The sequence below is a fragment of the Anser anser genome (genome assembly GCF_964211835.1).
Source record: "Anser anser genome assembly, chromosome: Z".
In the NCBI taxonomy this organism is placed as follows: Eukaryota; Metazoa; Chordata; class Aves; order Anseriformes; family Anatidae; genus Anser; species Anser anser.
Genome location: NC_139723.1, coordinates 32,429,396 through 32,449,938, shown reverse-complemented (window position 1 = coordinate 32,449,938; position 20,543 = coordinate 32,429,396). Strand labels below are relative to the sequence as shown.

General features: G+C 41.2%; 1 protein-coding gene across 11 annotated transcripts in view; it reads left to right on the top strand.

Moving 5' to 3' along the window:
* The window catches only part of LOC310889017 (uncharacterized protein), a gene marked incomplete at its 5' end in the record, with an annotated part of 60,745 nt that overhangs the window by 21,576 nt on the left and 18,626 nt on the right, over positions 1-20,543 (top strand). For 2 of the 11 annotated variants that reach the window (XR_014576324.1, XR_014576325.1), the window contains 2 exons: positions 5,365-5,496; positions 9,435-10,012. The exons of 1 other annotated variant lie outside the window; for it this stretch is intronic. Coding sequence is in view for 7 of the 10 variants with exons in the window: in XM_083815964.1 (XP_083672090.1) it covers positions 759-818 (60 nt within the window). 8 more of the 11 variants (XM_083815960.1, XM_083815965.1, XM_083815958.1 and 5 more) reach the window with 7 other exon arrangements.

Here is a 20,543-nt window from a genome sequence, read left to right as displayed (position 1 = left end):
TTCATTGTGGAAGCTGATGCAGTCTGAGCCCCAACTGTGAAACTGTGTGGAATATTTGCCAATATGGGTGACTTTTTAGGTTATCTGTTCTGAGATGAATTTTCACTGACCTCTGTATTTTCATAATCAGTCTAGCATCATCAAAATATCTTAACTCCTTTGGACCAAAAGGACTCTTTTAGAGTTGTCAGGAGAACACCATTTCAATGGACTTGTGACTGTACTTGTTTAACAGTGATGTCCTGATTATATTCTCTCACAGTTGCATACACTGCCTGAAACTTAATCTTCTGGTTTGCATGAATGTGTGTGCATGTGCTCACCTGCTTTGTTTGTTTTCATGCAATATGAAGGTTTCTCAGATCCCCATAGAGGATTTCTTGCAGCACTGAAGAGACAGAATTTGAAGCCAACGCCATTTTTCTGAAAATTGCTAGCACTCAGTTTGAGAATACTTGTGCCTTGGTGTGAGCACAGTGAAGAATATTGGAGTGTCTTTTGCATTTGATGGTGAAGAAAGAAAAAAACAAAACAAACAAACAAAAAAACAGACTATCACAGTGCTTGATGGCACTTTGAATATCAGTTTGGAAGGAGAAGGCACGCTAGCCTGATGGTGCTGCTAGATGTTTGATGTCTGTCTTGTTGCATGGCAGGCTTGTAAGAAGAAAAATTTAGTGATATATGTGCAAAGATGTGCCTTATTTCCAGCATTTAGTAACAGATATGACTCATAATGCTTTCTTCCTTCCTGGCAGCCTTTTGGATGCACTGGTGAGAAGTGTTGGTGCAGAACCAGCCAGCATATAACACTCTGAGATTCAGAAGATATGACTGCAGGGCCAATTTTTTCTTTGCTGATGATGGAAGGTGACCCTTCTTGTCATAATGTGAAATACAGAGTATATGACAAATGATAGGAGAATACATTTCATGCTCCCATGCTCTGCCTACTGTATGGGTGTGTTGCTGCCACTCTCCTTTGGTTTACTTTCCAAGCAGGAACTGGAATCATTTATCATCCGTTTCTGTCAGTTTAAAAATCATTAGCATTTACTTTGTTTATCATCTTAACAGCCATTCATCTAATTTTCTTGCTGTCTTTCAGCTCAGCCTCCCTGTGCCTGCCTTGGTTCCCATTTGGATTTCAGAGGCATGCAGCACTGCAGCACTGCAGCACTGATCTGCTGACTAACAGTTTTATAAGAGCTACATGAGTTCCTATTGGTCTCGTCTTGCTTCACTTCATTAGCAGAGGAGTATACACTGATGTCATAAGTATGTCTGAAGTTTGTGCCCTCTGCTAAGTGTCTGCAGAGAGCTGCACGTCCCAGCAGATGGAGTAAGATAAGCATCAAATGCAAAACTATTGATGGGAACTGGTTCCCATTACAATTTCAATGTAAACTAGGTGACATATTGCAAAGAGTATAAATGTAGGTTATAGTCGGGTGACTGGAAGGGCCAGATACTTATGCCGGTTTTGTATAGTTCTGTGAGTTAATGTTAACTGGGACTGTAGACATCACAGAAGTGCTACCAGTAACAGTCAACTGGAAACTGTGTATTTCCCAAAGCACTGCAAGCACCATATCATCCTTCTGCAATGAGACATAAATCAAAAAAAAAAATTGTTTATGCAGTCTTTTAATAATGAAAACACATTTTGTTTTGTTTTCCCATCGTTCAGCCTCAATTTATACAAAACATAAGCAATGTTACAAGGAGGATTCTTGCATTATTCAAAAGTGCAAAATTCTGTAGACCATTTTGCAAACATAAACAAAAACCTTGAGTGGCAATCAGGAATACATGTCTTTTCAGTTGTCATCAGCAGGAGCATGCCAAAAAGTGAGTTAGAAATCACCCCCAAAATAAGTCTGCCTTTGACAATGGGAAGGTTGAATTTTGGATTGTGTGTCCGTGGGAGAAAGAAGCTATCCACTTGCCATGAATTTGGGTGACATTGCTGCACTGGGCTATGTTCATAGGTAGTGACAGGGCTTTGAAGGTTGCAGAGAAATTAAAAAAAAAAAACAGAGGAATCTAATCCATGTGTCTTTCTTTTCTTTCTTTTTCTTTTTCTTTTTCTCTTTTTCTTTTTCTTTTTCTTCTTCTTCTTCTTCTTCTTCTTCTTCTTCTTCTTCTTCTTCTTCTTTCTTTCTTCTTCTTTCTTCTTCTCTTCTCTTCTCTTCTCTTCTCTTCTCTTCTCTTCTCTTCTCTTCTCTTCTCTTCTCTTCTCTTCTCTTCTCTTCTCTTCTCTTCTCTTCTCTTCTCTTCTCTTCTCTTTTCTTCTCTTCTCTCTTCTTAAATGCAGTTCCTGCTTCTGTGAACAAAAAATGAACAAACATAAGCCTGTAGTTTTCCTGCATGAAAATTCCTGAATCTTCTTCTACAGTGAGACTCATGCCCTGCAGTTGAGTTCCTGCAGTTGTGAGTTGTTAGCTCTGCAGAAAATAATACTGCTCTTTTGCCCTTGATACACTGCTGCTGTTTTCCCCTTACTGACTCTTTTTTACCAGGCTTTGTGCTCTATTCAGCAACTGATATCAAATGTGTATATGTTTGCGTTTTAACTGTTAGCAGCCAACTTGCAAATATCTTGTGTTAAAAACACGTTCAGGTGTTTTTTACAGGACCTCTGTTACAAAGCTGGTAAGTGACTGGTTTATAGTTTAATAAAGGTACCACCTTCTTCATCTGATCCCTACTGGGCCAATCATGTTGAATAAAATGTCTGTACAGAATGCTTTAAGGTGTAACTTGTATTTGAGACTATGATACTGTGTGTGAGCTGCTGATAATCCTGTTTTAGAAGTACCCCTTTGAAGGCACCTTTATCCATGAAGGCTTATTCATAATCTTATCCCTGGAAAAATAAAAATAAAAATAAGAGTACATAACTTAATCTGTATACTTATATACAGATCTACATGTCTGTATACCTATAAATGTATCTTAATATGGTAAGAGCGTGTAACTGCTGTTTCTTTCCCTTTCTACTTTAGTTCCTCAGCATGACTGTACTTGTCTGTAGAGATAATTGGAAAATTTTTTCTCCTCTTGCCGTAGTGAAAGAGGATGGGAATTGCTCTTTCTGTTTCATCGATGAAGAAGAGACGAAGGGGTTAAGTGACTTTCTCAAGGTCGTATAATGACGTCTGTAGCACAGCTGTGATCTGAAGCTGGGTCTCCTGAATTTAGACTCTTAAAAATCATAATAAATCAGATGTAACTGCAATGAAGACCTTCAAATCAAATGCAGATTTTGTGGGTTGTTGCTCTCCCTATACCTCCACCGCCCCCCAATAAATTTAACAGCAAAATGTGGGCTTTGTTCAAACATTGATTCAACAGTATAATAGCTTTTATCAATATACTTTGCAAAGCTTGATTTGGACTGTATGCACAGTCCCAGATTCCTTGGCATGAGAATGCTGCACAGAAACAGCAATGTTCAGAAGCTGCATTTTGAAGTAGATTTTTGTCTCTTTGTTTCATTCTTTAAATCAACTATGTTATAAAGAAAAAGACATTTAGCACCTGATCCTGATGAGGATTCCAGTCCTTTCTCAATTTCCATCTTTAAAATACTCCTTTACTTCACTACTTCCAGAAAAAAATTGATTTTTTTTTTGTACTCACAGACTGCCCTTCAGTGTAGTAATGATATATTCCCATTATGTGTTCTCCCTCTGTCTGACCTTGTTTTGTGTTTTGTTCCTTTAAGCAGTCAGCGGATTTGGGCAAGAGCATACTCTCCTCCTCTCCTGTGGAGCATTGAGCCCCATGAAGGAGGCTATGGGAGACAACTGAAATACCAGCCAGAGCCACACAGTTACATCCTAAGCTCTGCTTGCCTTTTCTTCACTGAGTTGTCATCTTAAATAAGCATGTAAACTAGAGAGAATGCTAGTATTCTGCAGAGAATATGAGTGATTCCACTATTTTGGGGTAATTCTTTTTTGATACCTTAAATATCCGGATTTTCTGGCAGTTTGGTCTGTCTTCTTTAGCACTCAGCTCTTGCATTTTAACCTTGTCAGGGTTATTCCCTGTCTCTTGTGGGCTGATTAGTTGGGAAACTGGAGCTAGGTTAGTACTGGTGTGCAGAACTGTAACAGCTTTCCCCCGCACCTGGCAGTTTCTGTGCTCATTGACAAATCTGCACTCCAGAAATATATATATATATATATTTTTTTTTCTGCTTGATCTGCTTCCGAGCAATTTTCATCTAGGGTCATGTCTCTGGTGACTGCAAAGGTTATGCTGACTTCTGCTGCTTGCCTAGCTCATTTCGTCCCTTGCACACACTCATGCTGGTCTCTCTTCAGAGAAGATTGCATTGCAGTGAAAGACTGAAATTTCTGGAGGATATAACAGTCTGTGGAGCTTTCTAGACTCAGCAGTTTCCTGGCTCCATTCAGAAAATGCAAAGGTGAATGTCACATATAGGGCATTAACAGGTCTGTTGCTACCTTGGTCTTTATTTACCTGGACTGGAAGGGCAGGACGCAGAAGGAGGATGATGTTCTGAGCTGGAAGAATTTCCAGTTCTGAGGAAACTTGGAGTGATGCAGCATACCTGTGTGGTACCAAGAATATTAACAGTTTATTTGGACTGAGCTGGCCTAGTTGATCTGTTTTGTGACAGTCACTGTATATTCACTGTTATGCTTCCAACAACGTCATAGCAACATGCCTGGTATACCTCCAGCAGCTCATCTTCCATGGGTTTTGAAAACTGCATTGAGGTGACTAGGTGCAGGGAATGATGCAGCTCTCTTAGATTTGTGTAGGCAGCCAGAGTCCAGTTGCTGTTTTTTGTTTGTTTTGTTTTGTTTTGTTTTTTCCCGGGATAATCAAGGAGAGAGAGGCACATTATCAGATTCAGATTTTGTCATTGCTTAGTGGGATAACAGTACACCCAATAGCACTCAGAAAAAAAAAAAAGAAAAAGAAAAAGAAAAAAAAAAAAGATATCCCATATCCCAGTTCTCTGGGATAATGTTCCTCTCTGCATCATCATATTTTTCTGGCTTGGGAGAAGGTGCTTATTAAAAACACTTTTGGTTGCAGGTCAGACCAGGATGTCAAGCTTCTGGGATGGGCAAGCCCTTTCTCACCACAATGTTCCCTTGCTCACTACGCAAGCGATTACTTTGGAGGTTTAAAACTGAGTCTGTAGTTGTGCAGTTCTGCACAACCACACCAGGCTTTTATTTTTCCTACAATAGCATGTGCTTAGCCAAGCCCTCCTAACTCATTTTTATGCTGAATTCTCTTGTTTTTACCTGCTGTTTAGGATATTCTCATGAGGATATTCTAAATGTTAGCTGTATTCTTCCACCTTCTGCTGCTCAGGGCTCCCCTTGACTCATGATGTTTGACGTTGACATCTCTCCCCCATTCGAGCTTTGGGAAGAACAGTATTGAGCTGTAGCTCAGTCTTTCCATGGACTACGTGGATTGAAGATCTCCTTGCTCAGTAACAAGGTGATGAGGTTTCATTCTTGTACATGTCCCTTATATGTCTGTAAGCTCTGCCTATATGCTGATGGTGTTTTTGACTCATGTTGCTGACAAACACGAAGTATTTCTGAAGCTAAACAGACAACAACAACAAAACAGAGTGACTTTGCATAGATGTCTGGAAAAGAGTGAGAACAGGTGAAATCTATATGATGCTTTCCCTGAAAACATAACAGCTTTTTCAGGCTCCAGGCAAACTTCAGGTTCTTAGGCACACTTCAGACATTTACATCACCAGGTAGGAAGTGCTACCAGCCCATCAAGACGTTGTATGAAGAGCTCCTTCCACATGCTTATTTTGATCCTAGGTCATCCTTTTTTTGTGCCACACTTCTTCCTGGAAGTCATCTCTGAAAATTTCCAGCCTGCTCCAGCCATTCCTTGCTTTAGATCAAAGAGAACTTTTGAACAGCTCTGCAGGACAGAGGCATTTTTCCTACTTCTGTCAAAGATCAAGGGTTTCGTGATAATGCTCTCTGGCCAAGAAATGTGCAATTCCAGGGAGAATAACTGATACTGCTTTGCACAGACACCTTTCTAATGTTTCTGTGATTTTTTTTTTCCATCATAGTTTGAGCATTTTTGTAATTTGAATATTTAAGTCTCTGTTGCTTTAAAAAAGATCTTTTTTTTCAGGTTTTCAGTTTCTATATTTCGATGAAAAAATAAGATTTGGGGCTAAAATGTTATATTTTCATTTATAGCCAAAGGCTAATTTTAAATAAGAACAAATTTTTAAATTCAAAAGGAATTTAAAAAATGCTAGTATAGGAACTTCCGTTATAGAAATTGGACTTCCTGTCACAAAAGTAGCTGTTTTCTATAAAATGTTCTTTGATGTAGCCTAATCATGTGTCACTAATCTCATGAATACTGCCAACACTAAAAAATTATTCTCAGCAGAAGAGACAAAACAGAAATTTTGTACTGGCTTAAATAGTCTTAAAATGCAATCATTTGGAAACATCCATTTTCATTAATAATCATTTTCATTCATATTGAAATAGTCCAGTAAAATGTAAAGTATGAAATATAATTATTAGATTCAATTAATTGAAATAGAAAATTACAAGTGAAAATAGAATATTTCTCTGACCTTGAAATAAACTTATTTTCTGCATTGTGAAGACTAAAACCTCTCCTGTCTAATCAAAACAAAAAAATAGCTCTGGTGTATGCTGTTCTGATGTCCTGTACATCTTCATTTTTCTATTAGTTTGATTCCTTTGTCAAGTGAGCAAAGAGAAAGATGGTAGGTTTAGATCAGTATCTTAACTTTGGAAAATTCCTCAAATTATGTAGCATTACTATCTGTCTCTCTTGTTTAATTTACACATTAGCAAACAGGTTAAAACATGAGTGTGCAGCTGGGCTAAGTCCACAGATTGACGTAGATGGCTAGGTGGACTTGCTGGTGGGTTGAGCAAAGAGAAAATATCGTGGAAATAAGTGGAACTTGTTAGCGTAATTCATTTCAAGGGTGATTTTATGGCATACGACCACCACTGCCAATACTGATTGCATCATCCATCCTAGGAGTTTTCTGGTAGTCTGGTAGTGCAGTACACGTGCACACTCGTTTCCTAATGTGCAGCATGAATATTTTCTGCCATGATGTAAGTCTTGTTGTCCTCTCTGTAGGGAAGCAGTGTTGTTCTGTTTCTCTCTGCTAGATGTTTAGTCTGCTTTGCTTGCCCCCTCTAGTTTCAGCTTTTGTGGTAGTTCCTCTTTCCCTGATCTGTCCAAATAGCTCTTGGTATTATCCTATGTGTTTTCACTCAATGTGCTGCATACCATTTTGGAAAACCTGTGCTTCAAACAAATGCTGATGCCTTAGTATTACTGCTAAGGATTGTTGATACAGAGTGTTACCCTGTACCTCCTCCCACCCAGCTGATCCATTCCCCTGTACGGTGCTTCTTTTTCCCGAGCAGCCCAACTTGGCTTACAGAGCCCCACACTCCCACACCACTCTGGAGGACAGAGAGTCTGGAATGGCACTATGGCATTATCCAACTTGTTACTTCCAGTGAAATTGATTTGGGCCCTAATCCATATCCAGTGCCTTCCTCTGCTCTTCTGCAGCTGCTGGAATAGGAGGAAGTTTACTACAGACATCTATCCTGGGTTTTAGGGGATCAACAAACTCTGTTACTCTTTGTAGGAGCTGCTAACCTGGGCTCTGACGGTCATTTTTGTGCTCTTGAAGATGTTTTCTGTTTCCTTTGCAAGCCAGCTGAAAACCTAGGGTTTGCTCAGAGTGCCCTGGAGCAGCCAGACATTTGCCTGAAAGCAATGGAAATGCCATTTCTGATCTGACTTTTTTTTTTTTCTTTTTTTTTTTTTTTGCCTGGTGTTTACTGCATCTGAGCCCATAGCTACTACAGTGGTGAATATGGATGTTTTGAGAGACCCAGACTGAAGATGTGTGTGACTATCACAGAACAGACAATTATCTCGACTTGTTTGGCATTGTTAATTGCCAGTTTATATGCCTAGAAAGGATGTCATGCCTCAGAGCAGCAGGCCATAGAAATAGAAATAATTAATACTTCAACCTGCAGCATCCCAAGAATTGCCGCAGGCTGTCCATAGATGGGTTTTGTACAGAGCCCCAGGGATCTGTCTGTGAGGATAACGTGTAAACTACAACCAATTCAAGGTGCCTATACTGAAATGCAGCTCTTGCAGTAAGGAGAGAGGACAGCATAAATGGCAGTGAGGAGAGTTTAAAAGAATGAAGCTGCTCTTGAATTGCTTGTTTTTCTTTGTTCCTTAGAGGTGAATTAGGCTGAAGGACAGACCAATGAAAACCTCTTGCCGATGTACACCAGCAGACAGCCTGACCCTGAATCTCTGCAATTTAATAGCCTTTAAGCAGTTTATTTTCCTTGCCTTCCCTCTGGCATGGTGTGACTTCTTTCTGGTGTGCACAGGTCCATGTCCCCTGGGGAGTGCTCAGGTGCTGGGGACAGGTGCATTGCATGGCACAAGCAGGTCACCTCCTGGGGTTGTACTATCAGCACGTTATCTGGTACTCTTCCATCGGCCTCCACCAGCTCCTTCCATAGCAGGGCAGCACTGCATCAAAACCTTTTCTTCTGCAAAGCCATCCTTTCGCTCTCCTATGACCAAAGGAGAGCTGTCTGCCTGGCAGGGCTCTGAGGGAGCACCAGCCTCTCCTAAACTCTCCGGGTCAGCTTGCTGTTTTTTCTGTCTTTTCAGTGGGGTTATTTCCATTTCTGCCTCATCTACTAAGAACCAGTAGGTCTTCATGAATGGGCAATGAAGTATTAATTTTGCCAGCTATGAAGAACAAACTATTGGAAGGTTTACATAATGCGTTAGGACTGAAGTCTTCCCTTTACTATCAGCTGGTTATTGACCTGCTATATTACTATTACTATTGTTATTTTACTTGAACATTCTGATTTCAGGCAGCTCCTGCATTTGTCTTAGAGGCATTGTTTCCTAAAAGCAAAAGATGGGAACAGGATGCAGGGGTCTCTCTTGAGCTTCTGAACCTGCATGGGAATCCCATCTGAAATCCTTGTGGTGCTTATGGCCAGCTGTGTAAGCCTGTGCCAGACACAGTTCTGGGCAAAGCAGCAAACTGATGACAGCATAACTGTTTGTTTTTTTTTTCTAAATATAATATCATTCTCATATTCTGTCTGGAAAAAAAAGTTCTAGGCCTTCACAAAACAGTAACAAAAACAATTCAAAAAGGGGAAATCATACTGTCCACCCTTTATTTTCACTAGCTGACCATTGTTTTTTTGTGGTGAATGGAGGAGATAGAGATCGGAGAAATACAGCCGAATCACTATCTGCATAAAGCTTCTGAGCTGGGATTCCTATAAACTGTATTTCGTTTATGTCTCTGTCCTCCTTTTTTATAGCCACTTCATTTTCAGATTTGAAGAAAAAGAAATGTAATACGAAAAGCTGGTAGCTCCATTATCCACAGCATGATGGACTGGAGGGACTGCATGCTGGAAAAAGCAAGAAATCTGCTAAGGAGCCATTCACTACTTGCAGCATTTTCACCAGACTACATTTTCTACGAGGTACCTCGTAGAACTATGAAGTTCTCTCATAGCTGGGTGTGCTTCCTTCTGTATAGCAAATGCCTACAGAGAAGATGTAGACCAGACTCAGACTGTTTTAATTTTTAGTTCTTATTTTTTTCTCAGGGTTTCCCTTGTTATCCCTGTAGGTCTCTTTCAGGGAGAGTTTAAGCTGGGGTCCAGCTTGTCATGTTATTAGTTTAGGAGCATGTTTCTCCAGTCCCTGTGTTCTGGCTTAAATGTCATCTCAGCGCTTTCCTCACAAAGCTGTTCTTCGGTTCTTCGCTGGTTTGCCATTAATAAAGGTGTATGTTGGTGTGTCAGATTGCTGGAATCTGACTCAAAAAATGTTTTCTGAAGATTAGTGCTCTGCTCGCACAGCTGTCTGCTTGTAGCTGCCTTGTATTCACTCTGCCTGTGCTTCTCATTCTGAAGCTTCTCCTAATTGTGCTTTGTGAGATGCCTTTCACATTCATGATTTGGAGCAAAATCACAGAATGCATCTGGGGATGGAGGACGAAAAGAAGGTGAGATGTACATCCCCAGCCTTATTCAGTCTGCTTTGATACAAGGCAGCTCCAATGAGCCAAATGTGGCAGTGTTCCCTCTCTCATTCAATATAACTGACAGCTGGCTCGCTGAACAGCCAGTGTACAGCTCATTAACATTGACAAGGCCAGGCTGTGACTTCTCATTGCCGGCAAAAACAATACAACCAGGTCTCCAAGTAGGACAGAAATGCAAAGTGACTGCTCTGCTCTTATCTTCCAGTTTGGAAGGGGTTTAGACAAAAGATATGTGGAGACCGTAGGAAAGTGAGGAGCTCAAAGGCTGTGGTCTGTGTCTTTTCTGTACTCTCTTCTTGGTGCTATTCTTGTGAAAATAGTCCAGCTGCAGTCAGTTTCCCATGCAGTCAGATGTGTAATGCAGCACGTGTACCGCTCTGCCTGCCCAGAGCATGCCTCAGATGCAGATGTTCTGCCCTCAGTGCTTTCTTCCTTCTCCTCTGGAGAGAAGCAGCCTTTTTTTCTGCTGCCGTTTTATGTATTTATTATGTCCTGACCAAAATGATCTCATGAGAAGATCTGGAAGGAGGGAGCAAGAGGGACAGGCTGTAAGCCAGGCTACGTCAAAAGCACTGGTCTATGCTAGCTTTCTGCATGACAGAGGCATTAAAAACCGTCTGAAAATTCCTGTTGGTGAGAGAATCACAGTGAAGGAGCTCATGCAGGAGCTGCTGTGTTGTCCTCCACATGCCTTCTGGTGTTTTTCACCGTAGGAAAGGTCTTTTTACCCCTGGGTTGGGGGAAAAGACAGCCTTGTTCTTCCCTTTAGCAGCACAGGAGCTCTCAGGAGAACTGGAACCTTGACCCTCTGTATCTAGTGTTAATGGGATGATAGTTTTAAAATGCATGAATTGCATAAAGAATTTAATCATCCGTGGTAACACTCCAACAGGGCTAGTACGGTATGGCCCAGCACAATTACGGATTTCAAAGGACACAAACAGGCAGGATATAAACAGTCGATGGCAATCAAATCCTGCCCAGAAAAGATCCTGCCCACGCTCCTCCATGAGGTCTGGATTGATGAGGTGGAAGCATGCATCAGCGAACTGCAGCCGAGCTACTCAGAACACATCACAAGACCTCGAAATGACATATTTATTTCCTAAAGCCTTTCGCCTCTCAGGTTGGCTTTCCCTGCTAGTGACTGGAAGCTCCAACAGCAGCAAGTGGCCTGCCTTATCCCCTTTTACCTCTGACGATCGAGCCATCTTTGGTAGGGAGTGCCATACTTGCATGTACTCCTCACAGCAACAGAGAGGCTGCAGGGAGGAAGCAAGCCAAGCAAATCTTGGCAGATTATGAAGAAGCTATGTGAGTACTCTGATTCAGTGCAGGACAGACACAGGAGCGGTATAGGCTTCAGAAATAAGCTTGTGTGCTATCCAGCTACCCTTTATTCAGTACTGGTCCTTCTGAGGCAAGTGATTTGGCTATAGCCAAATTCTTTGCTGCCCTCTTTGTGTGGTGAAGGTTCGAGAATGCAGAGGCTGTTTCCTCCAAACGAGGTCCCAGGGAAGAAATTCAGCTACAAACAATGCAGTTGTATGTAGTTTCCTTCTTGGACATTTCCCCATGGAAGTGGAGAACTTTTCTGTCTGAAGAAATATAAGCAAGCACATTTTATTATCTGAAGTACTGCGGCTGTATTTGAACACTATCCCCTCTCACTCCTTCACTCCCCTGGTTATAATTTTCTGAGATTCTGTCACAGCTTTTTCATAAGACCTGTTTTTGATTGGTCTCATTTTAACAGGGCCACGTAGAGCACAGCCATAGGGATAATCAAATGTCCTGCTTTATGGTCTCAACTCAATTCAGCAAGTATTTTGTTAATATGCAGTGTTTGTTTGCCTATAGTAATAACATTTATAATCAGATCAAATAATCTTTTGCAGTTGTAATACATTCTTGGGAGGATATTTAAATATAGGTTCCCTGGAGAGTTGCTGGGAAAATGTTGTAAATAGAAAGGGCTCATTCTCATAATATTGTCCAAAGTTCCTTCACTGCCTACATAAATTTGTTTTTTCTCCAACTACTTAAAGGGAACATTTTGACTAAGTAAAATACCAAGTTAAAATTATATTCTTACATGCTTTACTCAAGGTTGAAACTTTGAAATTACTATTATTTTGTATGTTATAATATTGTGTGTTGATATTAGTGTGTTAATTGGCCATCTTCATGTTGTGCTTGAGCTCAGGCACCTCTCAAAAGGTCAAGATGTTGATCCTGTCCTCACAACTGCTCCTGGGAGAGTGGATAAGAACCTGTCAGACTGTGAGGGCAATAGGATTTCTGGTGACTCTTCAGGGAACCTGTTAAAACTAGTGTAATTTTTTCTCATTTTCATACTGTTTTCAGTCCACTTTGCCATGGCATTTGTCTCTTTTTCTTGCTTGCTAGACTGCCCCATGGTGCTGCAATGTTTGTGGTGTCAGCTCTGGTGGGCATGACACAGATATTGTGAATGTGTGTCAGTGGGGAGAGGAGACAAAGGACTTTGGCCCAACTTACCTATCAGACTGCAAGGGCTATCAAGTCCTGGCTATCCTTCCTTCTCTGAGTTTCTTGGAGTACATCTTCTGCCGAGTCATGTAAGAAAACTCTGCATCTTTCCTCATTACCTTGTGGTTGAGCGAATCAGATCATGAATGTGGTGGATATTGATATCAGAAGTCTGATTGCACTTGAGAATGCAGTCCAGGGTGAGGCATTAATAGGGATCAAAAAGCTGTGTTACCCCAAAAGAATGATGAGAGAGTATTTACAACCCCCACTCCCAACACTGCTCCCTCACTGTTATCTGTCCTCTTCCTTCCAGGATCACTGAGAATCGTTCCACTTATCCTCTTAAAAAAAAAAAAAAAAAAAAGGAAAAAATGCTGTGTGCTTTCAGAGAGTAATAATAGGCATAATAGGCATAAAATGGGCTGTAGAAATGCCAAATGCTATAAAGCCTGTGTTACTTCTGGGAACATTGATTCTGGAAAAAAAAAAAAGAGAGAGAGAAAAGAAAAGAGGAAGAGAAAGAAAAACAAATTAGATTTTGAAAATAATCTGTTTCCATATGAAGTACAAGCTTTATCTTCTTTTATAGGGATTTTATATGTTAATTCGTGGCTTGATTAAATTCTTCCTAGGGCCTGGTTCAGCCAAGTTCAATTTCCTTAATTCTAAATGCTTAAGTAGTCTTGCTGAAGTCAACTGGATTTAATTCTTTCATTAAAGATAAACTCTGTTTAATGCTTTGCTAAGTTGGGACAGAAAGCGAAGAATCAGACAGACCAGGACTGCCAATGAGACACATAATCTACACTCGTGTCTCAGTGCAGGACTTACTCTGTGTTAACTGTGCCTGACATGTTATTGTCCAATCTGTCTTTAAAAGTTTCCAGGGATGAAGATCACATCCTCTCTGCAGCACACTTTGCTACTCCTTCCTTGGTGTCCAACACACAGCTTTCTTCCACTGATTTAATTGCATTGCTTCCTGTCCAATCCTCTTTGTACATAAGAAAGGTTATTCCCTTCCTCTTCACAGTCTTTTGTATGTCTGAAGCTGTTATTATACCCCCCTTCAAGACCTTCTTGGTAAGTCTAGTTACATACGCTTTTGCTCACTCTTTCTGCTTGCCTGAACTGTCACATGTATTTCTTAAAGGTCACATCCCCAAGCTGGACCACTGTACCCCAGCTGAGACTGTAATGGAGACTATGCCATGTGTCTTGCAGACCACCCCTTCCATTCTCGCATCTCAGGAAATCTTTTGTTCTTTTGTGCTTAACCTTCAGTCTGTGTCAGATCTATGGATGAAATGAGCCATTCAACATGATGTGGAGTCAAACAGCAATTTGGACATTTTCACTGACACAATGGTAAAACACTGAGCAGCTGTAAATTGGTGCTCATTTTTAAAAAGAAGATGGACAGCCAGTAAAATCAAAAATTGTGATAAAGTTACTCACTGCATAATACATGAGAAAAATCCCATCTGGAGTACTCCCATCCACTTCCAAGACAAAAATTTTTTGGTAATGCCTGTCTGGAATTTGTTATTTTTTGTGGGGCACAGCCTATAGCCAGTATAATAATTGAGATATATAGCAGATAATTTGTTGAGGCAAGCATTGCTTGAAAAGCTTATGGAGCACAAACATAAAAAAATGTGGAACTGTAACAGATTCAGAAAGGAAAACGTCCACCACAACCAATTGTTCATGAGTATGTTTAGGTCTATATAGCATCTCAGCAGATGTCCTGCAAACCTCTCCTTATTCCTTACATGTGCCCATGTGGAAAAAAAGGAGAAGTGGGAGGTCTTTTGCTCCAAACTTTCAGCTATAACAGCAATAGAAAAGGAGAGCTTTTCTTAGGGTCTATACACATTGAAGATCCAGGCTTAGGTCTCTGTAAACCATTCAGACATGCTTGAACATGTCCTCTCTATGCCTTGGTCTCCCTTTTTTTCCCTTGTTTCTAATCTCTTTTCTGCTAACCCACTCTGTATATATGGCTATGTGCACTGGCTCCCCATATTCTTCAGTGCAGCTGGTACAGAGTGAGCTGTCTGGTCCCCCCATAAATTCTGAAGATTCTTAATGACTTCCAGGCATTAATTTTGACTGTGTAATTGCAGTATCTTCCCTGCCAGTGTCTTGATGCCTTTAATCTGGATTCCTCGCATTAAAGGAAAAGAATACCGTGGCTGGTCTTCAGATGTAGTTGTGGCAGTTGTGCTCTGTAATAGCCTTCTTCTGAGCCTGGATAGATTTCTCAGTTGGGTTGATGTTATACATAGTTTGTATCTAGCCTTGTCTCTGATGCACCATTGCCAAGTGCTCCAAGGATTGTACCTGCAACCACCAGGCCCCTCTCAGGCTGCTTTATGGTTTGTGATTCTGTACATTTGTTGCTAAAACAGACTGTCATTTCAGCATGGATATACGAAGGGGAAATCAAGCTCGACCAGCCTGATAACACTCTTCAGTGAAATCACCTGCTTGATGGATGAGTAAAGAGTTGATGTTTACCCTTACTTTAATAAAGCCTTTGACACTGTCTCCCATACAATCATCACAGAAAGTTGACAGAGTAGGGATTAGATAAGTGAATAGTGAGTGTATTAAAACCTGTCTGAATTACTGGGGTGAGAGGTTGTAATCAGTGGCACAAGATCCAGTTGAAGGCCAGTAACTAATGATGCATCCCAGGGCTCATTACTGGGACCAGTGTTGTTCAGCATCTTTATCACCAATTAGGACAGTGGGGGTGAAGTGCACCTCTGAAAGTCTGCGGGTGATACAGAACTGTGAAGATGTGCTGATACAGCAGAGGGTTGTGTTGTCATTCAGAGGGACCTCCACAAGCTGGGGAAATTAGCTGACAGGAATCTCGTGAAGTTTAACAAGAGGAAATGCAAAGTCCTGCACCTGGGGAGGAACAACCCCCCCAGTACATGCTGGAAGCCAACTGGCTAGAAAGCAGCTTTGTACTAAAGGAGCTGGGGATCCTGCTGGACAAGAAGCTGAATATGAGCCAGCAATGTGTCCTTGTATCAAAGAAGGCTAACGTTATCCTGGGGTGCATTAGGAGGAGTGTGGCCAGCAGATCAAGGGAGATGATAATTTCCCCCCTGTTCAGGACTGATGAGCAGACACCTCAAGTACTGTGTCTGGCTCTGGGCTCCCCAGTGCAAAAGAGACTTGGAGCTACTGGAGAGAGTCCAGTGAAGGGCCACAAAGATGGTGAATGGACTGGAACATCTCTCCTGCTAGGACAAGTTGAGGCAGTTTTAACTGTTCAGCCTACAGAAGAGAAGACCCAGGGGGAATCTTTTCAATTGCTGTCACAGATACGAGCAGCAAATCAAAGCCACGCGCAGGCTAAGGAGAGCTCAGAGAGTACAACTGGGCAAGTCCCATCAGTCCAGGGCTTGGAAATCCTGTGCAAAGCTCAAGGTCTGTCATTGAGAGTGGCAGTGTTGGATCACAGGGCCACACGATTAGGGAAGTAGGCAGTGATTAGTGATTAGCAAGTGAAAGTAAACAGCCAGAAGGGGAAGCTCCCTTTCTCAGTCCCTTCTTGGAGATGGCTGTCTGCTCCTAAATGCAGGCTGAGATGACTTCTTTGTAGGGATCTCCATGGGATCACAGAGCCACATTATTACTACATTGCTGGTCTCCAGCTACAACTATGCTGTTTAAGATCATTGGCATATGGTTATCAGTAGCACCTTACTCTTCATGCCTCAGATCTTTGACATTTTAAAATAATTCCTGTTCCTACCTTCTGTTCAACAGCTATATTCTGCTGGGGGTTACTTTGTCTCTGGAAAATCCCTCCAAAACACGTACCAACTTGATGAGATGAAGGACACTTTAGTCTAATAGTGGTACTTTTCCAACTCTCTTTTCCAAATTGCTCTTTATTCATCCAGTTAATTTATGTACTTAATTGGAACAAAACCATTACTGTGAGCCCTGGGGTCTTACCTGCTTACCTGTTATTGAATTCTCCTTCCCCCCCGAAGTGCTTTCATCAGTATTTTTGGCAGACTTCTGTGTGCTGGCTGGTGTGCTTATTTTCAACTTAAAATGAATAAATATCCCATTTGCCTTCAGCATGATCATCCATTCGTCTTCTAATACGGCACTGTCTATTGCTCCTACAAACAACCTCTCTGCTGTTGTTTTCAGGCTTTTTGTGCTATTCTATTTGTGAGTGCCCAAAGACACTTGTAGAGAGATGCGGCTCTGCCAGTTCCTGCACCTCTGCCAATACAGCGTCAGTCTGCAGTGCTTATTGCAGCAAACACAACCCATGCTATGTTCCCTGTCTTTTGACCTCTAGATACCTTTTGTCTCAAATCGTCTGCGGTATTTTGGCTTTCATATTCAAAGTGGCAAAGCCTTTTGCTCTTCACCAGCAACTTATTGCTGATACGCAAGTTTTCTTCAGAAGAGAAGATTATCGCTGTTTTATTGGATTTTAATTTGGGATCTTCCACGTCTCTCTTGTCTGCCAACACCTGCCCTCCCTCAGCTGTTATTCTGTAATGTTTTATGGTGGTCTTAGTCCTACAATTTGAAAGACAGTTTCTACAGTCTTATGTCATTTGCAAACATTTTTTCTTATCTGGCCTCTTCTTGTATTATTTTAGAAAAACAAACCAACTAACCAAACAAAATCCCAAAAAATAATAAGCTAACCAGCAGCAACAACAACAAAAGGTAAAAAAACAACCTCTCTCCTCCCTTTCACTTCCTTGCCTAGGACAACTGCCCAGCCACTTCTAGCACAGTTTCATAGTGAGATGTGAGATTGCACTGCTACGATACCAGCTACCCCAGAGCTGTCTGTACTGAGAAAGGGGTTTGCTTTTTCTGCTGCTCTGCTTTGAGCTCACACCCCTATTATGCAGCTGGAGAGGAGCTGCTGGTTCTCTCTGCTTCTCTGATACCACTCTAGCCTGTTTCCAACACACCATTCATCCAGAATGGCTATTCTTTAATTCGTTTCGCTCTTGACAGCCTATGCTGTTCAACTATCAGTCAGTACTAATCAGTCCAGCAAAGATCTGCCTCTACTACCTTTGTTGCATTTTTCTGAGTGGAGAAGTGATACCAGAGCCTCTCCAAACACAGCTGCTGGTTCTATGCCACTTCAGGGAGAGCCCTTTAGAGACAAGTGCATTTTTCTACCTTTTCTAGATCAGAAACCAAAATAAGTATATATATATTTGTCTGGCTTTCATTACGCTACTCTATTCTATTTTAAATGGACATGTCTTTATTCTGTTTCTAAAAATAACGATAATAATAAAGAAAAAAATCCTAATGGAGCTGCTATTTCTACCCAGCTATTTTTCAACATCTCTTCTGTTCCTTCTCATACCCAATTTTAAATCTGCTTGCCAAATTGTGTTTGAAATTGATTGAGATGTGGAGGTCTCTGTGTGGGAAGAAATTCAAATACAAAGTCCCTGACTCAGAGAAAGGCATGAAGAGCTCAGTTGTCCTTGGAAGCAGCAGCCAGCTAGCTGGTAATCCTGTTGACACAGAGGAGCACCAGCCAGCACTCCAGCAGCTCTGGGTTAGCTACAGCTCACACTCCCATTTCATGAGGAGCTCTGAGCCACAAGCAAACAGTGTCTGCAAGAAGGGATCACATACACTGGGGAGACAGCTCTGCCAAAATGTGCTTGGACAATTTCCAGGCTCAGAAAGTCTAAGACAGAGATATTTCTGACCCCAGAGGCCCCTTGAACAGCATTCAGAACTCATGAAATGTATGGATGTGGGGACCCACACTTTATACAGATTTGAAGGGGAATCACGAGAATATCATGCTGTTCAGAAGTCTGTTACTTCTTCCAATTGTCCCTGGCAAAAGGAAATTTCTGAGTAAGGAAGACTACAGAGTTAGTTAGAAACACTGTAAGGCACAGTGTGAAGTGTACTGCTGAACCCCCTTCCGTCCTTGCCAAATAGCCTTGGTAAACAACAAAATGCTTTGGAGAGTACCCAGCTAGATGATGGCATGCATTTTGGTTAGGTCATGCAAAGTAAATACAGTTCTCTTAGCAGCTAGTACTCTACCCACTTATTTCTCAATTAAATACCAGCTGCAACAATTTTTCTTCGTGTTAATTAATGATTTAACTGTGAAAAATGACATCACACACTGCAAAATGCTATTAGTTACATGCATCTTCCTTAATTGGACACTCCTAAACTGGATTAATTAATGCAAATGTTTTTCATTTGTGCTTTGAGTCTGTTTCATCGAGTTGCCACTCAGGCATAACAGGTGAAACAACCCAGACCATTGTCTCTTCGTTGTCCCCTGTGCTGGAGACGCTCAGGACCCAGGTTCATCCTCATCCTCTGCCCTGTTCAGGACTAACCTTGATCCACAAGAGAATCAGGATGGGCCATAATTCAGTTCATGACAGGGGCAACACACATTCTGACCCTAGGTGAGGATTTTCCCAGTATGTATGGGCTGAGCACTTCAGATCTGCACTGGGCGATGAAGTCTCTTTGTTCTGCCTCTGTCCCTTGGGAAGTCCAGCTGGAGAAGGATCGGTGGATCCCCACACCTGCCAATAGCTGTCACCTGGGATTATGTATTGAACAAAAATTTCAGAAGGTTTGTGCAGCTTTGAAAAGCCCAGGCTTGCCAGATGTGTATCAGCCAGCTGCCTTTGGGGGTTAAAGGTACTTGATTCTCACTCACAGTGTGCTCTTTGTAGCTGGTGAGAAGTATCAGCTCTACTATGGACTCAGGAAAAGTATTTTCCTTACTGCTTAGGTAAAAAGGTTAGCTTTGTCTCTAAGGAATGATTTTTAAAGGTTACTTTAATGTCAAATTAATGATTTTGATTTTCTAGTAATACAATTTTCAGTGTTTGGCAGATTCTTTTATTTAAAATAACTATTGGGTGACATTTTAAAAGCAATCTGCAGTTTTGGCTAGCTGAGATTTTGAAGCATAAGGATTAAAAACAGAAGGTCACAATAGCATTACTGAAATAGCTGCCCTTCATATTAAATTCCAAAGTACAATTTCTCTCCCTGGACATTTCCTGTTTGCAGATATATCCATGTCCATACCTGTATCCATGTCCAGGCCCGTGTCCATATCCACACCTATATTTTCAGCACTATGCCACTTCAGAAACTGCAGTCAGTAACTCAGAATTGGACCCCTCTTGCGCCAGATGCATACACATACTCAGACACTTTCCCTGATCCTGGCAAGTCTCACATGAAAATTTAGAAGGGCTAGGAAGAAGCAAGAGGAGAAATGAAGAGTGAGTAGCTTGCATACGGCCATGCAGCAGATCAGCAGCAGAGTTTGGGCTAGAGTCCAAACCTCTCACACCTCTATCCAGTGTGCTAGCTACTCAACCCTTTGCCAGACTGCATTTCAGTCACCACAGAATCAGAAAAAAATATTTTCTGTCTCAAACAATCCTGTAATATTATAGTTATTAGCAGCTACTTCCATTCCATCACTTTTTTTTTTTTTCTTGAAGCAAGAGGTTGATTCCCTGTTTTTTAATGCTTTTTAAAGTTGTAGCTAGTTTTGAAGACTAGGAAAGGTATGTACCAGAGCAGTGAATCACAGTCATCTGAAATGTCATTGCTGGCACTTAGTTTACTGCAGTAGATGTAGCGGCCCTGGATGGGAGTGGAATCCTTCTGTTTGAAAGCATCCATTCACACAGTAACAGCTAATACCAGTCTGCTCAATTTGAACACTGAATAGAGATACCAGAGAAAAAGTTTTTTTTTCTCTCTCTTTTCTTTTCTTTTCTTTTCTTTTCTTTTCTTTTCTTTTCTTTTCTTTTCTTTTCTTTTCTTT